Source organism: Vipera berus, assembly GCF_964194415.1.
Source record: "Vipera berus genome assembly, chromosome: W".
Lineage (NCBI taxonomy): Eukaryota > Metazoa > Chordata > Lepidosauria > Squamata > Viperidae > Vipera > Vipera berus.
Window position 1 is genome coordinate 75,336,567 of NC_138210.1, and position 24,599 is coordinate 75,361,165.

Here is a 24,599-nt window from a genome sequence, read left to right on the forward strand (position 1 = left end):
CATGTGATCAAAATTCAGACATTGGGCAACTGCCCCGTGTTTATGATGGCGGCTGTGTCCTGGGGTCATGTGATTCCTCCTCCTCCTCCTCCTCTTCTCCTTCTTTTTCTTCTCCCTTCTGACTCTTCTTCCTCGTCCTCTTTTTCTTCTTTTTTCTCTTTTTTTCCTCCTCTTCTTTTTCTTCTCTTTCTTCTTTCTTTTTCCTCTTCCCCTTCTCTTCCTCTTCTTTCTTCTTCTCCTTACTCTTCTTCCTCGTTCTCTTTTTCCTCTTCTTCCTCCTCTTCTTCTTTTTCTTCTCTTTTTAATTTCTTCTCCCTCTCCTTCTTCCTCTTCTTCCTCGTTCTCTTCTTCCTCTTCTTCCTCTTCCTCCTCCTCCTCCTCCTCTACTTTTTCTTCTTTTTCTGGGAGTTGAAGTCCACAAGTCATCCAAGGGCCGAGTGTGAAGACCCCCTGCGTTATAATAATAATAATAATAATAATAATAATAATAATAATAATAATAATAATAATAATAATAATAATAATAATAATAATAATAATAATAATATAATAAGAAGAAGAAGAAGAAGAAGTTGGAAGGGACCTTGGAGGTCACTAACTTCGAATGGTCACTAAATGAAGCACTTTATACCACCATAAAGTCCTTCAGGACAAAATCAGGCAACGTCTGAATCTCCTACGCGGCGAAAGGTGCTTCCCCCTCCCCCCCCCCCGTGCACTTCCAGCTTTGCAAGCCAGACCAGAAAAAGGTGACCCGGGTGGGAGTTTTGTGTTCGCAGCAATTTGTGTTCTATTCTATTTCTATATTATTATTATTATTATTATTGTTAAGTTTGGAGCAGGAACACAAACACGCGTGAAGGTTACAATTGGTCTTTATTGGAATGGCAGACTGGAACTGGGGAAAGGAGGATACTTGGGTCCTTTTGTACCTGTCCAGGTGAGCGCTAGCCAATGGATTCAAACCTGGTTTTCCCGCCAGGCTGTCAACCAATGGGCTTGCGAGGTTTTCCCGCCGAACGCGGCTCCTTACCGGAGCTGTCCAGCACAGCGCCTCCTGTAGTTGTTATCCTGTATGTCAGTCACATACATTACAATTATTATTATTTAATTTAATTTAATTTAATTTTAATTCCATTTATATCCCGCCCTTCTCCGAAGACTCAGGGCGGCTTGTTGTTGTTGTTTTTTATTAAAGAGTTTTACAAAAACAAGATTTTACAATATATCCCCAAATACCCCCCACCCCTAACCTGCCCACTTCCCCCCCCACTTCCCAGAGCTAAATACAGGATTATAGTTATAATAATCATATTCTAAATAAAAATTATGCATAATATACAATTAACCAAATTCATAATGTGCTTTAACTCCCCTTTAACATAGATACATACAAAGTACCAACACTAAGATCAATAACAATATCCCTCTAAAATCTACTCATAAGCTAAATGGAACTTTTTAGTCCCATATTTGTTCTGAATATAATCTATCCATCTCCTCCAAACTGAAATATATCTTTCCTGTGAATGATCTTTCAAGTAAGCAGAAATCTTAGACATTTCTGCAAGATTCGAAACTTTAAACACCCATTCTTCTATAGTAGGCAAACTATCCTTCTTCCAATATTGTCCCACCAGTAACCGTGCTGCTGTTATCATATTCAACATCAAATTGTTGTTGTTGTTGTTGTTGTTGTTGTTATTATTATTATTATTATTATTATTATTATTATTATTATTATTATTATTATTATTATTATTATTATTATTCTCAGCTGAGATCAGCACAACCTGCTGTGTTTGTGGCTCAAAAAACGATGCACCCTTTTTCTGCGCAGCAAGAAACCATCCGGAGGATAGGCCATCACCACCACCACCTCCCCCGGAGAACTTACTCACACCTCCAGCGTGGACTGCTTGACACTGTTTTGCAAGGCGGGAGGGGAATTACCGAACAAGCATTTTTCCAGAAGGGAGCCATTTGCTGACAAGGCAGAATCTCCAAAATTTTGTCCGGGGAATTTACTGGGAACACAAAACTCCCACCCGAAGTCACCTTTTTCTGGTCTGGCTTGCAAAGCTGGAAGTGCACGGGGTGGGTGGGGGGCGGGGGAAGCACCTTTCGCCGCATAGGAGATTCAGACGTTACCTGATTTTGTCCTGAAGGACTTTATACTGGTATAAAGTGCTTCCTTTAGTGTTCCGTTCGAAGTTATAACGCAGGGGGTCTTCACACTCGGCCCTCGGATGACTTGTGGACTTCAACTCCCAGAAAAAGAAGAGAAATCTGGGCTGGGAGGAAGGTCCCAGCATTAGACATTTTTTTACAAGGTCTGTCCTTATTTTTAAAGAGGGGTCGATTACAGGCAGTCCTCGTCTTACGACAACAGAGCCCAGAATTTCCATCATTAAGCGACACATCCCTTAAGTGAATTTTGCCCCATTTGATGACCTGTCTCACCACCCTTGTTAAGTGAATCACCCTTCCCCACGGGCGTTGCATGTCAGACGGTTGCAAAAGGGGATCATGTGACCGGGTCATAAATACGAACCGGTCACCAGCTGTCTCAGTTTTGATCGTGTGACCGTGGGGGACATCTACAATGAGCGGTCGTTAAGCGTGATTAATGGTCGTAGGTCACTTTTTTCAATGCTGTTGTAACTCCGAATGGTGGCTAAATGAATGGCTGTAAGTCGAGGGTCTTGAAATTACGACTGCGGTCAGATCCCCAGGCTCACGTGGTCAAAATTCAGAGGCTCGGCAACTGACTTGTATCTATGACGGTGGCAATGTGCCGGGGATCACGTGATCACCGTTTGTGGCCTTCCGAGCTGGCTTCTTAGAAGCCAAGTCAACGAGGGAAGCCAGATCCACTTAATGGCCACCTGTTTCGCTTACCAACTGCAGTGATTCGTTTAACAACCGTGCCCAAAAAGGGGGTTAAATTGAACGTGGCTCGCTTAAGAACTTCTTCAGAACGGAGATTCTGATCCCAATTGTGTCGTAATTCAGGGATGGCCTGTAAGCTAGGAGGCTCAACCTTCCCCGGTGTTCCTTGTCAGCCTCCGAACATCATCGCTTGCGCCCTGCACACCACGACTGTGCGATCCTTTGCACGCACAATCAGTCCGACACAATCCCAGAATTCCTCTTGGGTCCCTGCCGGCGTCATTCCTTCCGGAGGTGCTTGAGAAATGGTCCTTTGCGGGTCAGAGTCAGGTTGGGGGGTGCGTTCCCAACACCCCATGATTGGGGGTTAGGGGGAGATTTTATGCCGTTGTGCTTTTTTTGTGGTCTCATCTCCTCTTCCCGCCGACCCGCCGGTTCCCTCCACATTTTAGAGGTCCCAGTGGGAGGGTGTTCCGCAGGCTCCGCTGACTCCTTCGCACCGGCAGTTTGAACTGCCAGGAAATACCGTAATTGTTCCTTTCCCTCTGGGGTCTCGTGAAAAGAAACAGAGAAGAAATCAAGACGGGGGTGGAGCAGAGAGGGTGACAATCCCCCCCCCCGCCAAAATCCTTCTTAAATCCCTTCTTCGGTCTTGTTCCAAGCCTGTATTTATTCTGCACTGTAATTGGTTGCAAAGTCAGCCAGATGTTGAGGCCGGATTTGGCCTCTTTATACACCTCCTGAGTCCTTCCCAAGGATCTGGGCTAGACAGATGTGGCTGTTTGTTGGTGTTAAGGAGGGAAGCTATAATATTACAGCGGTTGCAAAGTCAGCCAGATGTTGTGGCTGGATTTGGCCTCTTTATCCAGCTCTCTGGTACTTCCCATGGATCTGGGCTAGACAGATGTGGCTGTTTGATGGTGTTAGTCTGTCCTTGCAGGATTTCAGCTCTTCCAAGAAAAGCTGCCTTTTGCAATTGACCGATGGGGATTTTGTCAACGCCGGTGGTGTTCAAGGGGTGCTCCAGATGTTTGGGGATTGCACCCAAGGCGCCTATCGCAATGGGTACTATCTTTGCTTTCTTTTGCCATGTTCTATTTCTGTTTGCGGGAGCAAAACGGAACAAAACTCACATCACAACTATCTCAGCCACAGATATGATTGGGCTCAACTGTGGCCGTAAGTCAAGGACTGTCTATATACAGGGGGCCCTGCTTTAGGACCGGAGGGAGGTTGGGGGGTGCCCTGGTCTCGCTGTGAGCCCTAGGTTCAGATCCAGATGTTGGGTGGAGCGAACATCTCCTGCTCTGAAGGCTCCTTGATGTTCTCTGAGCTTTGTGGTTTTCTTGCAGACTTTTCATGACCCCACTAGGGAACATCATCAGTGCTAGGAGGGGGTGGGGTTTGCAGAAAGGAGGAGGAGGAGGAGGAGGAGGAGAATGCTTCTCTAAGCTTGGTGGTTTTCTTGCAGACGTTTTATTTCCAAACTAGGTAACGTCATCAGTACACTGATGATGGTATGCAGTTTGGGTAATAAAACGTCTGCAAGAAAACCATCCAGCTCAGAGAGCACCAAGGACCCCAAAGTCACTCTCCTCCTCCTCCTCCTCCTCTTCCTCCTCTTCCTCCTCTTCCCCGTCGCAACTTCCTTCTAGTATTTATGATGTTCCCTAGTTGGATCATGGAACCTCTGCAAGAAAACCACCCAGCTCAGAGAGCACCAAGGATCCCATAGTCCTCCTCCTCCTCCTCCCCCCTCCTCCTCCTCTCCTTAAACCCCACTCCCTTCTAGCACTGATGATGTTCCCCCAGCTGGGTCATGAAACGTCTGCAAGGAAACCGCCCAGCCCAGCGAGCGCCAAAGAGCCCTCACGTCAACCCTGAGCTACAGATATTCTCTGTTACTGGTATCACCTGCTCTGCAGTCAGGCCTGCCAGCCAGGCAGGGGGGGTCCTCCCTTGATGACGGTCTGCCTCTGTCCTTTCCTTTCAGAAATATCGCTACCAAGATGAAGACAGCCCCCCGCTGGAGCACAGCCCCGCCCACCTCCCCAACCAGGTAAAGGGCCCCGAGCTGGTCCACGTGGCGGAGAAGAATCTATCGCAGATTGAGAGCGTCCACGGCTACGTGTCTCACTCGCACATCTCCCCCATCAAGGTAGGAAGCGGGGGCACGGGTGCCCCGGCCAGGAGACGGGGCACCGTCCTGCCGCCGCTGCCACCACTGGTGCACCTGGCCCCACCCACCCCTGCCGCACACCCCCTCCACACACTGGCACCCACTGTCTCTTGGAGTCCTCGGGCTGGCATGACGGCCGCCTCCCTGTGCCTGTCTGCAAGGCCTGGTGCATGTACGTTGATTTGTGTGTCCGGGTTACACGCAGCAGTACGTGGGTCAGGAAAGGTCCGCCCCGTGTTGCCTGAGAATCCTGCCGCCGAGGCCCGGGTGCGCTGCTGTCGTTTTGGTGCAAAGAAGACCCGTGGGTGGTGCATGTCCGTCTCTCTGTCGTGTAGCGGGCGCATCGCTGTGGCGCTTTCTTCATCACATGGAATGGCTGCCCGCCAGTTGTCTTGGCTGCAAATGTGTTTTGAAAAATATGCCAAACTGTGTGGGGTGCTGATCCCAGCTAGCCAGAGACCAACATTTACCTTTGATTCTGAGTTCTGTAGAGTACGAATTTTAAGCCTGGCCCGTTCGAGGCTCATTAACCTTCCCAATGTCAGGTCCCGTACTGTTGAGGCACAGAACAGTTTTTAAAAGAAACATCGTCCACGTTTACTTCGACAAACTTCAGATTTCCTCTGTGTGTTTCACGTTGTGATGTGAGAAGGTGGTGCGTAACTCATTCCCAGGGAGCAAAAGCATGGGCCAAAGTGGGGACCCCCAGCTTGTGTTGTTTCACAATGGCTGGTTGGTGTATGATTCTGCACTCGTGATGTGTCTTTCGGTGTCTCTGTCTCTGTAGCATGCAGCGGTCCAGCATACAAATACCGGTATGTGTGTGTTCCTGGCAAATTGGAAGATTGTGTCCCTCAGTTTTCTGTTACTCCCCCGAGCTTTTGTGGCGTGTCAACTGGTTACTCCTGACTTTTTCGAGCGGGAACACAGGTAGTCCTCAAAATGCGACCGACCAGTTGCTTTTGACTGACTACCTGGCGATACTTGTAATCTGGACTTGTCGTTTCAGTGGGTTGGGTCCCCCAACTCTCATTTGACTGCCCTTCAGACATTCAACAACCGGACCACCATCGCAACTTTTTGTGGCATCCCCGTGGTTGCGTTTTACCACCGTTTTGCTGAAATCCAGCACTTAGTTGTGGTTTTCGGCAAACCCACACCCCCAGCAAATGATCAGTTTGCTTAGCGGCAAAGGCATTCACTTACTGACACTGCCGATTCACTTAATGAGTGCTGCAAAAAGGGTCATGAAATCAGGCTGACCGACTTTATGGTTGTCATGAGTTACGACTGTGATGGGCAGTTTCCAATACAGTCATAACTCGAGGACCGCCTCTTTCTTGTGTACACCAGAACAGCCACATTTCATTCATTATGGAACAAAAACATAATCTTGATTAAAAAAATGGAATTTTGTCAGATTTTTTTTAAAAAAAAATCCCTTTTTCCTCCCCAACTAAGCCCAGGTTAATTTTTGCCTATTGTGGTTCTGTACAGATAGTCCTCGTCTTACGACCATTCAATTACTGATCAAAATTACAACAGCACTGAAAAAAAGTGACTTACGACCGTTCCAGCGTCCCCGTGTGTCCCATGATTTATATTTGGATGCTTGGCAACTGACTCGCATTTATGACGGTCGCAGCGTCCCGGGGTCACGTGATCCCCTTTTGCGACCTTTTGACAAGCAAAGCCAGTGGTGGAATCGGATTCACTTCACTTAATTTAACAACCAAACAACGGTGGCAAGAAAGTCGTAACGCGGGGTAAAACTCCCTCAACAAAGGTCTCACTTAACGGCTGAAGTTTTTGAGCTCGATTGTGGCCGTAAGTTGAGGGCTGCTTGTAATTGATGCACTGCCCCAAAGAGCAGTGATTTCCACAGTTCTAAAACTGTGGAGAGGCACCAACATGCCAGTGTTGCAGCACAAAGCTAGATGTGATGCTGGCAGATCGGTGGGCTACAGCCCCGGGCCCTGAATTCAGGAATATGTCACTCAAGGCTCCTTGGAAGTTTAATAATTTAATTTAATTTAATAATTTAATTGGTATACCGCCCTTCTCCCGAAGGACTCAGGGCGGTGAACAGGGCAATACATAATAAAAAACAGGATGCAAAAATTAAAAAGTGATTAAACAACTATGCCCGTAATTAATACATATTAAAAATTAAAACTAATTATAAAAAACCCAACCCCATCCCGTCAGACCAGGCCAGCTTGTTCAAAAAAGAAGGTTAGGTAGGGACTGACATGCCTAGAGAGTTTGACATCTGGAGTGGGTCAATTTTTAAACCTCACCTACTCAGTCACTGCTGCGCCTAGCCACAGCTGATCAGTGTGCTGGCACCGCAACCCAGACTCCACACTCACCACTATCCTTCTGAAGAACCACCTCCTTGTTGTCCCCTAATGATCAGACACCACACACACACACACACACACACACACACACACACCTGGCCTACATGTGGGACAGATGTTCCCCATCAGCCCACCCTGGTGATAGACACGCGTATGTCCTTTGAATGACAATATTTGTGGTTCCGAGTTGAATTGTGGAGTCCTTTGGTGTTCTCTGAACCTGCTTGTTTGCTTGCAAACGTTTCCTGTGCCCACTAGGTAACATCGCCAATATCAGCAGGGGTGGGTGGGTGGGTGGGGGTTGTTCTCTGTTTAGACACAACACTTCGCCCTGCCGGTGTTGACGGAGGTGTGTTTTTCTCCTTGTTAGCGCCTTGATTAAAGTATTGTTTTCTGCTTGATTGTTTGTCTGGTGTTAATCCCTGCTTATCTGCGTGTCGGTTGCTGGAGACGATGCGTTCTAGTTGTTTCGTTTCCTTCTTAGCTTTTTTTTTAATTGTCTCTTTGGAACGGTGGGTAAATGTGGTTTATCGCTATGTGTCCGCTGATGGCTGTTTTGTTTGAAAGCCCGGTTTCCAGGAATTCCCTAATGGTTTGGGATTAAGCAGGGTCTAAGATGCCCCCAGTTCCCCAGTTGAGTCTGTCCATGTGTTGTGAGATTAAGCAGTGTTCACTGTGTCTTCTGACTGCTAGTTGGTGTTTGTGAATGTGCTCTGCTAGCCTTCTGCGGGACTCCATTACAGACCCTACATTGCATGTCGTACCTCAGCAGTCCCCAGCCTTTCCGGCTTTGTGGTGGCAGCAGCGTGGGGGAGAGAGGGGCGCCTCCGCGTGCGCCTGCCACTTGTGCAAGTGGAGATGCGAGCACCCACACGCTTGCCTACCGTTCGGGCAAGTGGAGCTGCGTGCGCTCGCGCGCTCACCTGCCACTTGTGCGGCCTGGTTCCGAATGGGCCACAACCCGGGAGTTGGGGATCCCCGTTGTAAGATGACTCCTGTTTTGTTTCTTCTTCCTGAGCTCCTGGGACTTTTGGAGATGTGTGTCCTTTTTTCCGGTGTTGCTGCAGTGCGTTTGTCCTCGTCTGAATAATGTTCTTCCACCGCAATTCCTGTGGGAGGTCGGGTTGTTACTTTGCTAAAGGACCCACTAAACTAGTGTGGGTTGCATTTCAGCAGAGCTGAAGTCTCTAATTTGCCGTTGCATCTTCTGCTGACGAGTCCATCCAGGAAGCCCAGTGTGTGGTTGTTCACTTCCTCCTTTGTGAGTTTTATTCCTTTGCAGATGTCTCTGAGCGTCTCGTCTGTCTCCATCGTCTAGTTCTTGCATTTTTATTTCAAAAACCAGCTGCAGCTAGTCCTCGATTTTCGACCTTTCATTCAGTTGACCGTTCAAAATTACGACCACACTGAGAAATGGGACATTTTTAGCCATTTCTTTTCAGACGCTTGACAACTATTGGCTCCTATTTGTGAGGGTCGCAGTGTCCCGGGGTCACGTGAACCCCTTGGGCGGCCTTCTGACAAGCAAAGTCAAGCCAGATTCGCTGAACAACAATCTTGACTAATTTAACAACTGCAGTAATTCACTTAAGAACTGTGGCAAGAAAGGTGGCAAAACGGGTGGGACTTAACAAGCGTCTCACTGAACAGAAATTTTGGGCTCAATTGTGGCCGTACGTCGAGGACTACCTGTACAGAATAATAAGGGTTGGAAGAGATCTTGGAGGTCTTCTAGTAGTCCAACCCCTTGCTCAAGCACCCATCCCAGAGCTACCAAGGACAAAACCACATGCCCACCAACACGGGCCAAAGAAGCGACTGTATATCAACAGAGAATAACCCAACACTCCCTTTTAGCACTGATGATGTTCCCTAGTTGGGTCATGGAACATCTGCAAGGAAACAACCTGGGTCAAAGAACACCAAGGACCCCACAGTTCTCCTCCTCCTCCTCCTCCTCCTCCTCCTCTTCCTCCTCCCTCTCCTCCTCCTCCTCCTCCTCCTCGCACTGATGATGTTGATGTTACCTAGTTGGGTCACGAAACGTCTGCAAGGGAACAACCCAGGTCAGAGAGCACCAGGGACTCCCCATGAGTCTGTCTACCTGTTGTGACTCTGTCTCCTCTCTGCATGTGTGTGTGAGCATGACAGGCATGGCTTGGAGCATTGCGTGGCCCCTGGCGACCCCCTACCCTCACGCAACCTTTTCCACGCAGCCCTTCGACACGCGTAGCCTCCGCTCTGCCCTGCTGAGAGGTACCTGTATTTATAACCACAAGCCGTGGGGAGGATTGGGGCGGTTAAACGGGCTGCGTTCGAATGGTGCATGGGGTGGCTGCCACCCAAAGGGGGGGCAGGTGTGGGAGATGGGCCGGGGAATGCCTTGAAATCTCGCACGCCGAGTAGGTCTTCTGGGGAAGTCTGATCCACAAATTGGGAGGCAGCCCTTGCGAGAGTTTCCCTAAAAGGAATGCGGTTTTGTTTTCTTTTTGTTATTTTGTTTTCTTTTGTTTGCGTTAGATTCCTATCCTGCCTTTATTGCTTTATAAGTAACTCCAGGGGGCAAGAATACCTAATCCTCCTTCCTCTTCCTATTTTGCCCATAACAACAACCCTGTGAGGTGGCTTGGGCTGACAGGAAATGGCTGGCCCAAAGCCACTTAGCAGGCTTTCGTGCCTAAGGCGGGACTAGAAATCGCCGTCTCCTGCTGATTGGCCCAAAGTCTCCCAGGCAGCTTTCGTGCCTAAGGCGGGACTAGAACTCACTGTCTCCCGCTGATTGGCCCAAAGTCACCCAGCCAGCTTTCGTGCCTAAGGCAGGACTAGAACTCACCGTCTCCCGCTGATTGGCCCAAAGTCACCCAGCCGGCTTTCGTGCCTAAGGCAGGACTAGAACTCACCGTCTCCCGCTGATTGGCCCAAAGTCACCCAGCCGGCTTTCATGCCTAAGGCGGGACTAGAACTCACCGTCTCCCGCTGATTGGCCCAAAGTCTCCCAGGCAGGTTTCGTGCCTAAGGCGGGACTAGAACTCATTGTCTCCTGGTGATTGGCCCGAAGACACCCAGCCGGCTTTCATGTCTAAGGTGGGACTAGAACTCTCCGTCTCCTGGTTTCTGACCTGGTGCCTTCAGCATCAGACGAACTGGCTTCAAGGATGTTGAGAAAGCTGGATATCAACTTCCTTTGACCACACAGAAACTCCATTTTTCTCTCTCTCTGCGAAGGAGGAAGGTTGAAATTAGTTTTTTTGAGACCTTCCAGAGTTCTGCGCTGTTTGCTGGTTCTTTCTCCTGAAAGCAAGAATATGATTAAGAACATTTTCCTGCAATCTTGCATAAAATTTTCGCACAGGTTGATGCAAATTTCCTACCCGCTGCAAAAAAAAAAAAAAAAAGTAAAAATAAAGGGAGAAACGCGGACTTAGCACGAGGATAAGGGCAAAAAAGTCAAGATGGAGACCGTCGCTCCCCCACTTCCTTTCGTGAATTTCCACAAATTGGAGCTGAGTTTTGGGGGATCCCCGTCGATAGATTTGTGGGGCTGTCCTCGCGACAATATGGAAGGGGATCCTCCCGGTCTGCTGGGCAGCATTTCCTGGTGGTACCCCATCCTCTTTCATTCAGAGGAAAGCCTCCTTTTTGTAACGTTGAAGCGTGCTAACTACAAGTCGGCTGCTTGCTGGCCCTTTTTTTTTAAATGCGGCTTGTGCAACCTCGCGGCTTTTAATTGATTGCGCTTCTTCTCCTCTTAAGAGTCGGTGAAGTAGGAACAAGGGATAAATGCTAATTAAATAAATGCTAATGAAAGGGTGGGGAATGTTCTCTTCAGCACCTTCTGAGGTGGGCTGGCCTTAACGTCTCCATGTCTTTCACGTTGTCGTGCGGCGGGAATGGTGGCACATCTGTAGAAAGCTTTTTTTTTTCCGGGGGGGGGGGTTGGGCGGGAGCAAAATAGGTCTGTGTTCGAGAGAGGGCTCCGAAAAGGAGAGGAATCCAGATTTTTCCAGAAGGTGCCCGGATGTGACTGGGTTTCCCCTGTGCGAAATTGCCAAGACGAGCTCCGTTGTTGTTTTGAGCATAGCCACAAAGTATCCACAACACCTTTCTACTCTCCATCGCAGCGACGTGTTTCCCTCCAGTCCTTGAGAAGCAGAAGAGGCACAGCCCCCATTGGCAATGCCCGTTCTGCCAGGGGTCCCCAAACTTGGACACGTTTAAGATTTGTGGACTTCAGCTCCCAGAATTCCCCAGCCAGAAAGCATTTGCCAAAATTCGGCAAGGATAGGAGGAGAAATAGGGCTAGACTTTTCCAAAGTTTATTGCATTGCTTGATAAGGTAACTTAATCTTAATCGTTCTTCAAACGCCTGGTTACTCTCTTGTAATCCCTTCCTCTGCAATCTCTCTCTCTCTCTCTGCTCCAGAGCGTGGGAGGCAGAAAATGGGCATGGCACCTGGCTGAGGAATTCTGGGAGTTGAACTCCACAAGTCATAAAAGGGCCAAGTTTGAAGAGCCCTGTTCTTAATAGACGGTGGGTATGCAGTAGACGTAATGTGTCTTGGTTTCAGCAAAGTGAAAAGAGCTGGCTGGGGAATTCTGGGAGTTGAAGTCCACCAGTCATCAAAGGGCCCAGTTTGAAGAGCCCTGTTCTTAATAGACGGTGGGTATGCGGTAGATGTAATATGTCTTGATTACAGTAAAAGTGAACAGAGCTGGCGGGGGAATTCTGGGACCTGAAGTCCAGAAGGCTTTTTACCTTGCCAAGTTTGGAGACCCCGACTTTACATTCAGAGGATGTTAAGGCAGGACTTTGCGTGATGTCATTTCCTTCCCCGCCGCAGAAACGTCGCAAGTTGAGGGGGACCGTTCCCCCGTCGCTCTCTATAAAGTGGGTGGGCACGCGTCAGAGGAGGTGAGGTTTGATGGGCGGTTAGACGTGGGGTGGGGTGGCAAGGAGGTGTGGTCCCCTCTGCAAGCTTGCTGTGAAGTTCTGCAGGTGTTTTTCTGCTATTTTTCAGCCCATAGTGTTCCTACGCAGGTGCTCCTTGACATACGGCCACAATTAAGCCAAATGTTTCCCGTTGCTAAGTGAGACATTCATTAAGTGGGGTTTTGATCCCCATTTTGTGGCCTCTCTTGCCACCCTTGTTAAGTCTATCGCTGCGGCCATCAACTGAGTCACACCATTGTTTAGGGAACCCGGCTTCCCCGTCGACTTTGCTTGTCAGACGGTCGCGAAACAGGGTGGCGCCTGACCCCGGGACACTGCAAACCACCGCAAATACAAATCAGTTGCCACGGGTCCGACTTTTGACCGCACGAGGCTGCAGCAGTTGTGTGCGAACCAGCCTTGAGTCATGGTTTTTCAGCGCCGTCGTAACCAGGGACACTAAATGAATTGTTGTAAGTCGAGGAATACCTTGTAAGGTGTTGGACACAGCCAGCTACGGCTATATTGTAAGCCGCCCAGAGTTAGCCTGCGTGGGTAACTTGATTTAATAAATTGAATAAAGAAATAAAATGAAGAAATAAGGCAATCTCAGGCTGAGGCCTCTTGCAGCTGCTGTACAGGATGCGAGGCTACTTCCCCGCTTGATAACACCTCTCTGAGGACTTTCCCAACATGGAGAGAGATAGAAGTTAGGAACGGGAACCGCTAAGGACTACTGTAATCTGCCTTTGGTTATGAACAGGAGAGTCCCCCCAGGAGGGCAAAAAAGTCAAAATGGAGGCTGCGAAAGCCCAAAGAAAGCTGTGCATTCTTCACGGACGTCACATCTGCTCCGTCCCAGACAACGTGACGAAGGGCCACAGCAGGACAGCCGGGCCTGTCCTGATGCAAATGTATTTAATTTGGATGGCCTGCGCAGCTGAAAGGTCAGGACAGTTAATCAGGGCTTAAGTACCTTGCGAAGGTTTTCCTTCGCAAGCAGAGCGGCGGGAATTAGCGTGCTTGTGAGTCAACGTGCGCGTTCCCTGTTTTTTGTTGTCGGTGTTAATTTAGGGCAGCGTTTTTCAACCTGGGCAACTTTACGATGGGCGGACTTCGACTCCCAGAATTCCCCAGCCAGCCGCCATGGCCGTTTTCTGCCTCCCACGCTCTGGAGCAGAGAGAGAGATCGCAGCGGAAGGGATTATTGTTGTGGCCGACAGGGCTGCTAACGGAGAGGTTAACCTCTGGAGGGATCCGCTGTGGATCCCCTATAGGGGGAGGGGCTAATCTGGGTTAGAGGGGAGGGGCTAGTCTGGGGTAGGGAAAAGGGGTAAGGGCTATGGGGTAGGGGCTAAACTGGGCTAGGGGCTAATCTGGGGTAAGGGCTAAACTGGGTTAGGGGCTAGTCTGGGGTAGGGAAAAAGGGTAAGGGCTGGTCTGGGGTAAGGGCTAATTTGGGGTGGGGGCTATTCTGGGGTAGGGGCTATTCTGGGGTAGAGAAAGGGGCTAGTCTGGGGTGGGGAGGGGGCGAGATAAAAATCCCAAGGAATTATTTCAGGAAAAAGTCCCAAAGCTTCTGCCTTTTCCCTAGAACGTGTGCATCGGGAAAGCTTGCTACCACTAGCTCCCCGATCCCTGGTTCGAATCCTGATTCCCTGAGGTCTGGACCAAAGGCAGGGAAGGTGGGGTGGGGGGGGGGTGGAGAGAGGAAGGGAGAAGGAGGATTGTTTGGGGGTGGGGGGGGATGAAACTGAGGCCCCCTCCCGTCGAATCGCAAGAGAATTTAAAAAATAATAATTAAAAAAAAAGGATCAAGGCCTGCAGCCCGAATCCCCTTCCCCATTTATTCTGATTGGCCTCGGCCGGCCCCTGCCAGGGACCACATCTCCCATCCTCCTCCTCCTCCTCCTCCATCCCCCGCCCACGCAGGCAAGTTGGGCCAGCAGCCCCCCCCCCCCCCGAGGCTTGGCAGCAGGCTGCTGCAGCGGCAGGGGAAGGGCGCCCCCTGGTGGCCGAGGCGGCACACGGCAGGGCATCCTCGGACCGCCGGCTCTTCCAGGTCCGGCTGGCTCGGGGCTCGGATGCCAGGGGAGACGCACCCCAGCCTGCCTGGGCGCGGAGCCCCCCCACCCACTCTTCTGCCCTCCTCGTCCGTCTTTCCTGGGCAGGTAAGGGAGGGGGAGGGGTTTCGGGCGGGGGTCCCCCCCCCGCGCTCCATCCCTTCGGCCCGGGACCTGTGGCCCACCTGCGAAGCCCCTCCCCCCCTCCTTTCTTCTCCCTTTCCCCAGCCCTCCGGGCAGGGGGGGGAAAGGGGGGGCCGATTTGAACCCCCCCTCCTACTTAGAGCCCTCCCCAAGCCAGGTCTCCTCCGTCCTAGCCCCCTCCCCGCCTCTCCCGCAAACCCCCCCCCCACGAAGGCCCAGAGCCCCCGTTCCAGCTTTTCTGCCCCCACCGGAAGCTCAGACGCCCCCTCCCCTTTCTCTCCTGCCAATGAAAAGGTGGAGGAGGCGAAGGGGAGGCATCGGGACGCCCGGTGTTGTTGTGGAGGGGGGGCGGCGGAAGAGAGAGACCCTCGCTTTCTGCCCGAGGCCCCCCCCGTCCCAAAAGGAGCTGGCTCCCCTCGTTCCTGCTCCTTTGGCCCCAGCAGGCATGGGGAGGTGGGGGGGGGGGCTTCGGCTCCTCTTCCATCTGGGCCTCCATCTGCTCCGAAAAGGCAACGGGGAGGAGCGTGCCGGCAGATTGGGGGTGGTGGTGGGGGGGGGGGTTGAGGAGGCAGGAAAAAAAGGGTGGGTGGGGGTCCAGAGCGCCTAGGAAAACGCTCCCCCGTGGCAGCAGAGAGAGACCCCTTTTCCCCTCCGGGCCTAGATATTGCTCCTCTCCCCCCCCCTTTATTTTTCTCTCCCTCTCTCTCTGGGACGGGAGGGGCAGGCTGGGGTTTTTTTTCCCCTTCCCTGATGCCCCCCCCACACCTGCTACTGTTCCCCATCTTTTCAGGAGCCCGTTGGGGGCGTGAGCCGGTTTGCCCCCCCCACACACACACCAGGAGAGGAAGGAAGGGGGTTGCCCCTGAGGATGAGCGGGAGGGAGGGGTAGAGCGCCTTCCTTGCTGACCCCCCCCAAGACGTTGGCACAATCTAGCCTCCTGCCACCCCCCCACCCCCCAAAAAAGCAGGAGTTTCCCAGGGCTGCCCTCCCTCCCCCTTTGGCATCGCAAATCCAACTAGCCCCCCCCCAGTCCAGAAAAGCAAAGCTTGGAGTCATTGGGGAATCTTGAAGCTGCTTCTAAAGAACTGGGGGGGCGGGGGGGGCTGCCTCGGTCCGTCACCCCCCCCCTCACTTCCCTTACTGTGTGCCACATCATGTTTGTCTCCGTCTGGTATGCCAAGAAAATGGGACGGCGTTTTCTTAACAACGTCCGGAAGGCGAAGAGAGAACGGCATCTCCTAACGGTATTGGGGGGTGGGTGGGGGGGCAGTGATATGGGGGGGGCAGGGGTCCGTAATTTGGGGGACAAAGAGAGCGGGGTTGTAAGCCGGCTGAGGGGGCAGGTTTTAAAACGACGGGGTGGGTTTTATTTTTTTTATTTTTGAGGCTGCACAAAGAACAGAGATGTTTTGGGGGTGTGGGGGGGTCTCCCCAGATTTGAGGATCTCGGCAGGCGCACACGCACACACACACAGAGCCTGGTTTTTCAGCTGCACGGGACTACAAAGCCCATACTTCCCGACTGGTGGCTGCAAATATTTGGGGCTCTGGGTTACATTTGGGGGCTGATCCGGTGCGTGCATGGGGGGGGGCAAAAGACAGAGGAGGGGCAGATTTTGGAAAGGGTGATGGGGGAGGGGGCTGGATTCGCTCAGGCCTGAGGGGGGGGGAGTGACTTGAGCAATGGGGGGAGGGGCAGATTGTGCAATCTCTTAGGGAATTGTGTGTGTCGGGGGGGGGGTGCAGCTCCGGCAGGACAGCTCCGTTCGTGGGGGGGGGGAGAGGTGGGACCGCCATACGGGGACGGGGGGGGGGGGCTTACAAACTTTTCTTTCCATCCGGCCAGGGGGGTCCCCAAACTCCAAGCCTCTCCGCAGGCTCCCTAACAAGTGACCCCCCCCAAGGAACCCCCCCCACACACACTGCATCGGAGAAGAAGTGATTGGCTTGCCCGCCCCCAGCCGCCAGGAAAACCCGATTGGAGGGGGGAGGGGTTCGCGGTGGCAAACCCTTGGGGGGGGGGTCTACGTACATTATTTGCACGGGGGAGGGAAATAGGAAGACCCCCCCTCCCCCTCCGAGAGACGCCCCGCACCCCCAGCAGTGGGGGGGAGGGGTTGCGTGTCCCGGAGCAGGCGATTTTAATTTGAGGAGGGGTCCGGGTGGGGGTGGGGGGTGGGGGGGTTTAGAGATGAAATTTGCAGGCTGGATAATAGGACTTGGGTTAGGGGGGTAGTTTGACAGCGCTTGGGGCGCCGGGCGCGCGTGTCTCTGTGTCTGTTGTTGTGATTGTTGTTGTTGTTGTTGTTGTTGTGTGTTGGGGCCGGTGGAGCGCGTCAGCTTTCGAGACAATTGATGGCGTCAGCGAGTTTCTACTGGAATTATGAATGAGAGAGAGAGAGGGGAGGGGAGGGGAGGGGGGCGGCTGGCAGCACGCACGGTTTCCCATTTTTGACATTTTTCCCCCCAGAAAGAGAAAGTGGCCTGCGCGGGGGGGGGGCCGCGGGGGCGGCGCGGGGAATGAGTAAGGAGAGAAGACCCCTCGGTTGCATAATTCAATTTTTTAGCCCCCCCCTTTTACTTTTTCCTTCTCGTCCCAAACCCTGCCCCTTTCCCCCCCCCTTTTTTTAAAAGGATGGAGGGGTGTCACTTTTGCCCTCTCTGCAGCCCGGCGCGGGCCTCTCTGCCTCAGTTTCTCCCCCACCCCACCCCCGCCTGCCTCTCAATCGCTTTCCCTGCTTCCTCCCCCCCCCGTCAAAAAAAAGAAGGAGGGAGTGAGGAAGGGTGTTGCTTGGGAGATGCAAAAGGGCTGCCGCTGTTTGTGCGCGTCTGCTAAAAAAGAAAATGCTGCATTGCTTGGCAAGGTGAGCAAGGGGGGGTGGAGGGAGGGAATTAATGCAGAGGCTGTGGGGGGGGCGAGGCTGGGGTGGGGGGGCTCGGCCCCAAAGGGCTGCTAGGCCTTCAGGTGTTGCCAGATGACTTCTAAATCCCCCCTCCCTCCATGGTTTTGATGTGAGGGGGGGGCTTTTCCTTTTCTCCTCCCCCCCTTCCCGGGAGCTGAGATTTCAGCCGAGATGCGGCTTCAGATTGACGGGGCCGTTCCTGTGATGATGATGATGATGATGATGATGATGATGATGATGATGATGATGATGATGAAGGGGTCTTTGGAAGTTCAGGGGGAGAGAGAGAGAGAGAGATGGAGATGCTGTGAAATCAACTCTTTAGATCAAGGTTTGTCAACCTCAGCGACTTCAAGCGGGGTGGACTTCAACTCCCAGAATTCCCCGGCACTGTCGTGGCCCTGCTTACTCTCTTATAATCCCTTCCTCTGCAATCTCTCTGCTTTACAGGGTAGGAGGGGGGGGTGAAATAGGCATGGTTGGCTGGGGACTTCTGGGAATTGAAGTCCACCCCTCTTCAACACACTGAGGTTGACAAACCTGGATCCAGCTTTCTTGGAGAAAGAGGTTTGTGTGTTGTGTGTTGTGTGTGTGTTGTGTGTGTGTGTGATTGCTGAAACAAAACTCCTGGAGTTTCCAACCCAGAACCAGGCACCCTCATTAGCCGCTCCAGATAATTCGAGCTGCCCCCTTCCTGGCAGGAGATTTAGTGCCCCCCCCAGGCCTTTTCCTTTTGGAAAGGGAAAGTGGGTTGTGTGTGTGCCAAAATGGGTCCTGTCCCCAGGGGAGGGAAGGAGGGAGAGAGAGGGAGGGAGGGAGGGAGGGAGGGAGGGAGGGAGAGAGAGAGAAAGAGAAGGAAAGATGGAAGAAGAGGCAGAAAGAAAAAAGGAAGGGAGGAAGAGAAAGAGGGAAGAAGGAAGGAAGGAAGAAGAGGCAGAAAGAAAAAAGGAAGGAAGAGAAAGAGGGAAGAAGGAAGGAAGGAAGAAGAGGCAGAAAGAAAAAAGGAAGGAAGGAAGGAGACAGAAAGAGAGAAAAGGATTTGTTTTTCCCGTGCTCCAGATAAGCAGGGATTGACACCAGACAAATCGGCAGAAAACAATATTTTAATCAAGGCACTGTGGAGGAGAAAAAATACAGGTCCACCAACTCCAACACGGGTGGGGAAGATGGGGGCATTGAGTGGCCATCTCTCCCCTCCCCCAGCACATGTCCCTTACCTGCGCCCCAGCCTTCTCTTTCTTCCCTAACATGTTTTGATCGCCATCCTGGGAAATTATCCCGGGGCCTGTGACCAGGGGGCAGAGTGCCTTCTCTTCTTTGCAACCCCATTGGGACACGCCTGGCCAGGTTTGGGGGTGGGTAGGGGGCTTTCTAGAAAGTGAAGGTGGGGTCAAGATGGTGGGGTGAAGGAATCATTGTTTGCAACTAGAAGATTAATTCAGGGGTGTCAACTTCCACAAGCCCACATTTAATAGGACACCCGAGGTTGGCTCTGGGTTCAAACCGGCATTAAAAAAACAGGGATGGGGTTGCCTTGATCTCTTATGCTAAAGGTCAGCATTTGCATGAGGAGCTCGCTGCCAGCAGAATAATTAGAATAGTACAGAAAATAATAGAATAGAATAGAATAGAATAGAATAGAATAGAATAGAATAGAATATACAATAGAATATAGATAGAATATAGAATAGAATAGAATAGAATAGAGAACATAGAATATAGAATATAGATAGAATAGAATAGAGAATAGAATAGAATAGAATAGAATAGAATGTAGAACATAGAATATAGAATATAGAATATAGAATATAGAATATACAATAGAATATAGAATATAGATAGAATAGAATATAGAATAGAATAGAATAGAATAGAATAGAACATAGAACATAGAATATACAATATACAATATACAATAGAATATAGATAGAATAGAATAGAATATAGAATATACAATAGAATATAGAATATAGATAATAATAGAATAGAATAGAATAGAATAACAGAGTTGGAAGGGACCTTGGAGGTCTTCTAGTCCAGCCCCCTGTTCAGGCAGGAAACCATTTCAGATAAATGGCTGGCCAGTCTCTTCTTAAAAACTTCCAAAATCTCACCTGTGATTTTGGATAGGGATGGTCTCAACAGCTGGTCACCCTGACATGCTTGCATGTAAAAATCTAGCATCTCAGGAATACGTTTAACAATTTCATTTGATTTTATTCAAACGGTTCAAATCCAAACGGGGAAAAAAAATTCAGCAGAGACAGAATAAAATTAAACAAAAGACATTGGGGGGAAAAAGTTAAAAAAATAAAATAAAATTGTTAAACAAAATCGTTAAACATCTTAGGGAAATGTGTTTCCACCCGCCTTTCTTTGATGTTCTAATTTTCTAAAGGGAAGGATTTTTTTTAAAAAAGGAAAGTTTGTTCCTTTTTAAAAAAAAGAAAAATAGAAAATAGTCATATTCTAGTTTTGTTCTACTGGAATATTACTCTGAATCTGCAAAGCTAGTTTAATGATCTGCATGAGAATCTGCATATGGATATCATTTAAATCAGGGGTGTTCAAACGTGGCCATTTTAGGACTTGTAGACTTCAACTCCCAGAATTCCTCAGCCAGGCATGCTGGCTGAGGAATTCTGGGAGTTGAAGTCCACAAGTCAGAAAAGGGCCATAGCTCCCTCACACCGGCTGAGGAATTCTGGGAATTGAAGTCCACAAGTCATCAAAGGGTCATAGTTCCCTCACGCTGGCTGAGGAATTCTGGGAATTTAAGTCCACAAGTCAGAAAAGGGCCATAGCTCCCTCACGCTGGCTGAGGAATTCTGGGAATTGAAGTCCACAAGTCATCAAAGGGTCATAGTTCCCTCACGCTGGCTGAGGAATTCTGGGAATTTAAGTCCACAAGTCAGAAAAGGGCCATAGCTCCCTCACGCTGGCTGAGGAATTCTGGGAATTGAAGTCCACAAGTCATCAAAGGGTCATAGTTCCCTCACGCTGGCTGAGGAATTCTGGGAGTTGAAGTCCACAAGTCATAAAAGGGCCATAGTTCCCTCATGCTGGCTGAGGAATTCTGGGAGTTGAAGTCCACAAGTCATCAAAGGGTCATAGTTCCCTCATGCTGGCTGAGGAATTCTGGGAGTTGAAGTCCAGAAGTCCTAAAAGGGCCACATTTGAAGACCCCTGACTTAGGAGAACACGTTTTGTAGTGCCGGGGTGAATCTGGAGGGCTCCCAGTTGGGGACCGTGGTTGTTAGTTTTGTAACGCCGCACAGGAGTGTCGCACAAACGACAACAGCGTTCCCCCTAATGGGCCTGGCGACTTCCTAATTTCACCCAGCCAGCCCAGGCAGAGGCTCCATGTGCAGAGTGCAGATACATCAGCGCAGTCTTCTCAATTTGGGGTCCCTGTCACAATGAGCAGATTTGAAGATCCCCTTTGGTCCCGCAGCCGTCCCTCATGTTCTCTTTCGCACACGGCACCCCCTTCCCCAGAGCCCCCCACCGAGATCATCCCTTGCCCCCCCCACCGCCACACCTGCTTGTGCTTCTACAAAACGTCTCCTACACAACGCCTCTACCCACTCACAGATGCCAACCTGGCACCAGCCCACGGCACAGTCTCCGTTCTTAGTGGGAAGAGTAGAGACCCCAGGAGGTGGGGGCTGTGCCTGTTCCGGCTCTCCAGGACCAGTTGGGGTTCAACGCCTCATCCCCCCTTCCTTCCATTCTCCCCCCCCCCCCATGGTACTGGGAAGGGGTGGCATGTTGGAGGTTTGAAAAGCTGGCTGCCTCGAGCGAGGATTTTTCTGTTGTTTCTGGATTTCTAAAAAAAATAATATTAAAGTTCCCAGCATAGCCCCTCCTTGGTTACTGGCATTTCCTGGTGGTCTTCCATCCATAGAATAGAATAGAATAGAATAGAAGAATAGAATAGAATAGAATAGAATAGAATAGAATAGAATAGAATAGAATAGAATAGAATAGAATAGAATAGAATAGAATAGAATAGAGGAATGAAGAATAGAATAGAATAGAATAGAATAGAATAGAATAGAATAGAATAGAGGAATGAAGAATAGAATAGAATAGAATAGAATAGAATAGAATAGAATAGAATAGAATAGAATAGAATAGAATAGAATAGAATAGAGGAATGAAGAATAGAATAGAATAGAATAGAATAGAATAGAATAGAATAGAATATAGGAATGAAAAATAGAATGGAATGGAATGGAATGGAATAGAATAGAATATAGAATTAGAATATAGAATAGGATATAGAATGGCATATAGAATAGAACATAGAAAACAGAACAGAACAAAATAGAATATAGGAATGAAGAATAGAATAAGAATAGAATAGAATAGAATAGAATAGAATAGAATAGAATAGAATAGAATAGAATAGAATAGAATAGAATAGAATAGAATAGAATAGAATAGAATAGCAGAGTTGGAAGGGACCTTGTAGGTCATCTAGTCCAGCCCCCTACTCAGGCAGGAGTCCCTATGCCATTTCTGACCTGGGGCTGCTTTGCTTTTAGTTCAGTTGTGGGTGTGTGGATTTGTGTCCTGTCTGCTGTTTCTCAAACAAGAGAAGGGTGGAGAATGAGAAGGGTTTGGCTTTGTGGGGAGACGCAGATGGGGTCCGTGTGTGTGTGTGTGTGTGTGTGTGTGTGTGTGTGTGTGTGTGAGAGAGAGAGAGAGAGAGAGAGAGAGAGAGAGAGAGAGAGAGAGGCTTGGGGTGGGGGTGGGGGTGGGGGAGGACAGGGGAAGGTCCAGGAGAGCCAGACTGCAAGGGTTTGTCAGATGAGAGGAGGCGGAGGACACTGGGAACTGTAGTCGGACTGAGGCAGTTGCCTTCTCTGCTGTCTCTCAGGCTGGCATCTTCCTTGCTGTGTGTGTGTGGGGGGGGGGGGGGAAACAGTTGTACCTTGTGGGGGCCTGGGGGCAGAGACCAAAAGAGGAGGGGGGGCTGGGGTCTCAAACCCTTAAGGCTAAAATGGGCCAAGCAGTCAGGCTGGCCAAACACGGGAGCTTAGGGGGAGGGTCTCCTCTGCTCTGCCCTGGTCAGACCCGCCCCCCCCCTCGGGGGTCCAGTTTAAAAGGGGCTGGGGTTTTTGAGAGGTTCAGAGGGGGGTCTACAATCCAAGTCCCTCTCCAGAGCTCTTCAGGGATTCCGGGCCCATCCAGCCACAAGGTGGATGAGGGTTGATGTTGTCCTCACCCAGAAGGGTGGGTGGGCTTCTCCTTTCTGGCCCCCGAAGGCAGGAGTTGAACCCAGGCCTGGTTCTAACCTGGGGAATGGGGGGGAGGGTATAAAGGAGGAAAATTCCCTGGCGGGTGGGGGGGGGCACTTGAACTGGCGAAGCTGCTACGCTGGCGGGTCCTCCCTTGAACCGGGGGCTCGGCTAGATGACCTCTGAAGTCACCCTGACGAAAGTGAACCCCACCAGAAGGACTCTGTTAATAGGGAAGGACAGGTTGGGAATGAGGGGTGGGGCGCGCTGGGGAAGGAAAGGGAAACGTGGGAAGATGAAGGGGGGGGCGTTCCTTTGCTAAATTGGGTTGTTTTTTTTTCCTAGTCTCGCACCCTTAGGAGAAAGACTGCAATTCCCAGAATTCTTTGCGCTCTGTTGGCTGGGCATCCTGGGAACTGCCCTGCCGATCCTTGTAGAGGGGAAATAGGGGCTGAATATTGGGGGGATTGGGGGGGGTCCCAATTCGTACTGAGCGGCCTAATAATGATCATCATAATTAAAGAGGCAGGCCTCTCGTTCATATGTAGCGTGCCTGACAGAACAGTTGTTAAAAAGCTTTTATTTTATTTACTTCTTTATTTTTAGATTTTTTAAATCACACTTTTATTACTTTCTAAGTAATTCAAGGCAACGAATAGGCCAAATGCTTTTTCTTCCTCCTATTTTCCCCTCAACAACAACCCTGTGAGGTGGGTTGGCCTGAGAGAGAAAGAAAGCCCAGCCAGCTTTCATGCCTCAGGCGGGACTAGAACTCACCGTCTCCTGGTGATTGGCCCAAAGTCTCCCAGCTGGGTTTCATGCCTAAGGCGGGACTATAGCTCACCGTCTCCTGGTGATTGGCTCAGATTCATCCAGCTGCCTTTCAAGCCTAAGGCGGGACTAGAACTCACCGTCTCCTGGTGATTGGCCCAAAGTCACCCAGCTGGGTTTCATGCCTAAGGCGGGACTAGAACTCACCGTCTCCTGGTGATTGGCTCAAAGTCACCCAGCCGGTTTTCATGCTTAAGGCGGGACTATAGCTCACCGTCTCCTGGTGATTGGCTCAGATTCATCCAGCTGCCTTTCATGCCTAAGGCGGGACTAGAACTCACCGTCTCCTGGTGATTGGCCCAAAGTCTCCCAGCTGGGTTTCATGCCTAAGGCGGGACTATAGCTCACCGTCTCCTGGTGATTGGCTCAGATTCATCCAGCTGCCTTTCAAGCCTAAGGCTGGACTAGAACTCACCGTCTCCTGGTGATTGGCCCAAAGTCACCCAGCTGGGTTTCATGCCTAAGGCGGGACTAGAACTCACCGTCTCCTGGTGATTGGCTCAAAGTCACCCAGCCGGTTTTCATGCTTAAGGCGGGACTATAGCTCACCGTCTCCTGGTGATTGGCTCAGATTCATCCAGCTGCCTTTCATGCCTAAGGCGGGACTAGAACTCACCGTCTCCTGGTGATTGGCCCAAAGTCACCCAGGCGGCTTTCATGCTTAAGGCGGGACTATAACTCACCGTCTCCTGGTGATTGGCTCAGATTCATCCAGCTGCCTTTCATGCCTAAGGCGGGACTAGAACTCACCGTCTCCTCTGATTGGCCCAAAGTCACCCAGCTGGGTTTCATGCCTAATGCGGGACTAGAGCTCACCGGCTCCTTAGTTTCTAGCCCGGTGCCTTAACCACTAGACAGAACTGTTGCTATTCTAGGTGCTGTACGGTTTGATTAAAAGTAATCTGAAAAAAATGGTGAATTATCGGGAGTTGCAGATTGAAATTTACGTGAAAAAAAATCCATTTTTCACACCAACAGTACTTAAAGAATTTCCACGCTGTCTGGAAATATTGAATTTATCAGGCTGAATAAATAAATTTATATATA

General features: G+C 50.3%; 1 protein-coding gene across 2 annotated transcripts in view; it reads left to right on the forward strand.

Moving 5' to 3' along the window:
* The window catches only part of LOC308676717 (disks large homolog 4), a gene marked incomplete at both ends in the record, with an annotated part of 88,492 nt that overhangs the window by 43,004 nt on the left and 20,889 nt on the right, over positions 1 to 24,599 (forward strand). The window contains one exon of one of the 2 annotated variants that reach the window (XM_081342713.1): positions 4,886 to 5,050. In XM_081342713.1, coding sequence (XP_081198839.1) covers positions 4,886 to 5,050 — 165 coding nt within the window. The remainder of the gene's footprint in view (positions 1 to 4,885; positions 5,051 to 24,599) is intronic. The other variant, XM_081342714.1, reaches the window with a different exon arrangement.